General features: G+C 45.0%; 1 protein-coding gene across 1 annotated transcript; it reads left to right on the plus strand.

Annotated features, from left to right (window-relative positions):
* Window positions 1-2,484: 2,484 nt before the first annotated feature.
* Window positions 2,485-3,679, plus strand: gphb5 (glycoprotein hormone subunit beta 5). Its single transcript, XM_041854274.2, has 3 exons — window positions 2,485-2,655; window positions 2,952-3,150; window positions 3,421-3,679. Exons 1-3 carry the CDS (start codon window positions 2,630-2,632, stop codon window positions 3,610-3,612), a joined length of 417 nt encoding a protein of 138 aa, XP_041710208.1. The 5' UTR covers window positions 2,485-2,629; the 3' UTR covers window positions 3,613-3,679.
* Window positions 3,680-4,787: the final 1,108 nt, after the last annotated feature.

Raw genomic sequence — 4,787 nt, forward strand, 5'->3', positions numbered from 1 at the left:
TGCAACACCAGGATAGTGGGTTTTAGTCCCGGGACCACCATTTACATTTTACATTTACGTCATTTAGCAGACGCTCTTATCCAGAGCAACTTACATTATTTTTTTTCATACCCCTTGTGGGAATCGAACCCACAACCCTGGCGTTGCAAACGCCATGCTCTATCAACTGAGCTACATCCCTGCCGGCCATTCCCTCCCCTACCCTGGACAAATTGCGCGCCGCCCCATGGGTCTCCCGGTCACGGCCTGCTACGACAGAGCCTGGATTCGAACCAGGATCTCTAGTGGCACAGCTAGCACTGCGATGCAGTGCCTTAGACCACTGCGCCACTCAGGAGACCACCCATAGCATATGTAAAATGCATACATGACCGTAAGTCGCTTTAGATAAAAGTGTCTGCTAAATGGTATATATTATTCTTCAGAGTGAAGTAACATAAGTTGTTGCGCTTCTACAAACTAACAGCCACTTGCATTCATTCACCAAAAGGTGTTAACTTAAAAATGTTCAATAGACGTGTTTCAGTTGTCTGGCAATCACATTTATATGCAGGTCCAGCAATAAAAATAAGCATTGATTTTGATATGGCAAAACAGAGTGCCCTATTCAGTACAAGTTGTGAAACACCAGCAGTTACACCCCTCCCACGGCACGCAAATTCAGAGATGTCTACACCTCCGAGAATAAAGTGAGCCTCTGTCGCTGGACGAGTGCGTTTCAGACAGAGGCAGGCTGGCCCTGCAAAATATATAAACCAGTCAGGTTGGACATACTGCCCATTTTGGCACACCTGTAGGGGTTGGGGCAAGCCTACAAAAGTGAATCCCATTGTAGACTGTGGAACAACAACACATTTCATGAACACTGATAGTCACTGCCAGACTTCTTTTTCTAATCACATATTATATTGATAGATAACCCAGCCACTTTACCAAACTCAGATATTATAGATAGGTAGGCCTAGTAGTGTCCTTTTTAGATCTGGCATGTACTTTAACAACACTACTGCCAGCCATAATGGTGGCTTTGATTTACATTTACGTCATTTAGCAGACGCTCTTATCCAGAGCGACTTACAGTTAGTGCATACATTATTCTTTTTTTTTTTCATACTGGCCCCCCATGGGAATCAAACCCACAACCCTGGCATTGCAAACGCCATGCTCTACCAACTGAGCTACCTCCCTGCTGGCCATTCCCTCCCCTCCCCTCCCCTCCCCTACCCTGGACGACGCTGGTAGGTCTCTATAGCTAACTAGAGACTAGTCTCAGTAGAGGGCAAAGTTCTCACCAGTTTAAGGTCTGCTGTCCGCTAGGCCATGATTGGATGATGTCCTTTGTTTTATGGGAATATTCAGTACTGCCAGTAGGCACAAGAGGTCACTGTATCATCATCCTAAACAGAGCAAGAGATGCGCAGAGTTTAGAAAACCTGATTTGTGCTTAGAAAACCTGACTTGAGTTTAGAAAACCTGACTTGAGCTTTATAGTTCTTTAGGAGTGTGATATTAAGGAAGGGAGGAGGGTGCTTAGATGACTGAGATCAGATGGAGACCTACACTCTTAGAAAAAAAGGTGCTATCTAGAACCTAAAAGGGTTCTTCGGCTGTCCCCATAGAATAACCTTTGGAAGAACCCTTTTTAGTTCCAGGTAGAACTATTTTGAATTCCATGTAGAACCCTTTCCACAGAGGGTTCTACATGGAACCCAAAAGAGTTCTACCTGGAACCAAAAATGGTTCTCCTATGGGGACAGCTGAATAACCCTTTTGAAACCCTTTTCTCTAATAGTGTATCCTTGACTGATCCTCCCTCCCTGCTACTCTAATCTAACTATAATTGGGTGGAGGTTGAGGTTCATTTCCTAAAGTACTTGCGTTATTCTGCTCCAATCCCCAGTATCCTGAGGGCTTTGGGAAATTGTAATTTAATGATGAGCGAAGTGCTTACTCACCCAAATAAACTCAGCCCTCTTCTCTCTCTACCCCTGCTCTCATCTCCACTACTGTGGCCTCCACACATCAGACCAGACCATGAATTACTCCTCTGTCTCCATGGGCTCCACACAACAAACACGGTAGAGATACAGTAAGTGCTCTGTGAAAATGTCATAGCAAAAAAAATTACATCTAAATTATAACAGACTTGCACTGAACTGGATAAGAAAAAACAGGTTAGTTAGCGCTCCAGGGCAAGGTTCTCACCTGTAAGAACAGTTCCTGAGGTCCATCAGCTAAATTAGTCTAATCTACAGGTATGAGTGTGTTTCTCCCCTCTTCCATGTGGATGGCTATGAACAAAGGAGCAGCCTCAATCCCTAATCAGGCTAATGGTCTGTAGTTGACTGGTGACTGGGCTGATGGGGAAGGTAGAGTAGACGGGCCTAAGGGGGATCAGACAGGAGCCTGACTCTCTGGCAGGAGCTAGAGACATGGTGGTTACTAAGGCCCTGACTGGCTCCTGATTGACATGAGATGCTGGGATAAATAGCTGGGAGTTCCTCCCTGGGATCCATTATCAGGTGATTCTGCTGTCAGAGACATCACGGCTACTGGAGTTACTGCAGTTCCTGATTCAGAGGTTCAGTAGTGGTAGTTCTCTCCAGTGGAGAACCACTTGTGAGCCCAGATGAACCAGAGGAGAGGTACTCAGTGGTGAGTTATAACACTTTAGTTAGATCAGTCACACATACTCTGTATGTAGTTAGGGTCAGGAATCACTGAGATCTCTGGAATATTTCATTTTTTAGCTGTTGTTTTTAGTTTTTGCTAAATATGTTGCTTCATTTGATTGGTTTCATTAAAATGCCAACAATATAGTCTAAAAATACTAATGACATGAACTTGCTATACGCTAACTATTTGAAGACTTTGCTAAAAGTGAGATAGAGAGAGAGCGTAATATGTTAGGCATTAGAGATAACCCTGAGGTGTGTGGTGTCTGTGTGGAGGTGGTGTGCTCTGCTGCTGTGCTGTACAGGGCTGTGGTCATGGCTTCACCCAGAGACACTGAGCCAGGCTTCAGCCGTCAACCTGCGCCGCTTCATTGGCTGTGCCGTCCGGGAGTTCACCTTCCTGGCCAGGAAACCAGGCTGCAGAGGGCTGCACATCACCACCGACGCCTGCTGGGGGCGCTGTGAGACCTGGGAGGTGAGGGCAGAGCGAGGGAGAGAGTCCTACGCAGTCAGACTGGCGAGAAGTGTTAGAAATCAGTAGATGTTAACAAAATCAATCAAATGGAAAATATAAAAGTAACTAAACTATGATGATTATTGTAGAAAAATTAATCACCCATGACATAATATTGTGTAATAAATCAGTAATAAAGTAATTGATTATAAAGTCATAACTGTGGAGCTTGTTGAATAAATGAACAGATGTTAATCTAAATTAACCATATCTCTGTGTGTGTCTCTTCAGAAGCCTGTCCTGGACCCTCCCTACATAGAGTCATACCAGCGTGTGTGTACCTACAACGAGACCCGCCTGGTGACGGTGCGGCTGCCTAACTGCTCAGCCAACGTGGACCCCATGTACACCTACCCTGTAGCCCTGAGGTGTGACTGTGGAGTGTGCCTGACCAGCACCACTGAGTGTATCTCGTCTGTTTGACTGCAGCACTATCACTGGCATCGGACCGGGAGAGCAGCAGCGCAGGACTTTTACTCTATGGAGCAAATGGAAATCACCTTTCTATTTATTTTTCATCTTCAAGTCATTATTCAACTTGGAAAAACTTGAAACATGTTAATAAATAATGTTATCTGAGTCCGAATAGTTTATTTCAATTAGATATAGCTCACTCAGCTCTCTTCACTAAAAAAGCAGATGAGAAGAAAGAATAGTCAAGACATTCAGAGCATAGTGGTTGATAATGAACTTGAAATCATTCATAAAGAGCATATAAACGTGTTTTTCTAAGCAATATGAATATGCATGACAAGGAGCATTATATAATATCTCTCTACTCACCTGTCACTAAGGTGCTTCAGGGCGTTTGAGCTCTCACGCTTGGGGCATCTTCACTGTGTGGGTGGGGTTAGGGAGACTGTGGAGCACTCCCGAGACACTGCCACACACACACTCACTCTGTCACACTCGCGCAAAGACCCACGCACCAAAAACCGCACACACAGACACATACACCGGCACGCACGCACACACACACACACACACACACACAAACACACACGCACACGCACACGCGCGCACACACACACACACACACACACACACACACACACCCTATGGTGTCAGTGGTGTCAGACTCCCTCTTGGTTCATCACAAAATCTTCAAGACTGAAAATCACCCCCTTCAAGACTCATTATCACCCCCTTCCCCCAGATATTAATCGTACAATCTCCCTGTGATTCATGCTTTTGGGGTTTTCATGTTGTGGCACCAGGATAATTCAAAATGTCACATTCAGGGGTCAACAAAGTTCCACCATCTTAGGATGGGAGACATTACTGCGAGGGAATGAAGAGATCTCTGTTAAACATGACCATGGAAAAGCAACCAACTGTTCTACCATCTTCAGTCCCTGTTTGACTTCTCCTGACATCAGTAAAACCGGACAAAGTCGCCTTACTTAAAAAAATACATAGTGCCAACACGTTCAACCCAGTACACATAACTTGGAGCAGTGACCAGACCTGGGCTTCTGTGCACTGTCAGCTGGCCCTGTCTCCTGAGTCTCCCTCTGAAACACACTGACCATCTACAGAGCTGCCACTGTCAAATAGAAAATAGCTTTTAAAACTTTAACCACAACATAAAGAGGCGA

This window comes from Coregonus clupeaformis, chromosome 29 (assembly GCF_020615455.1).
Source record: "Coregonus clupeaformis isolate EN_2021a chromosome 29, ASM2061545v1, whole genome shotgun sequence".
NCBI lineage: Eukaryota > Metazoa > Chordata > Actinopteri > Salmoniformes > Salmonidae > Coregonus > Coregonus clupeaformis.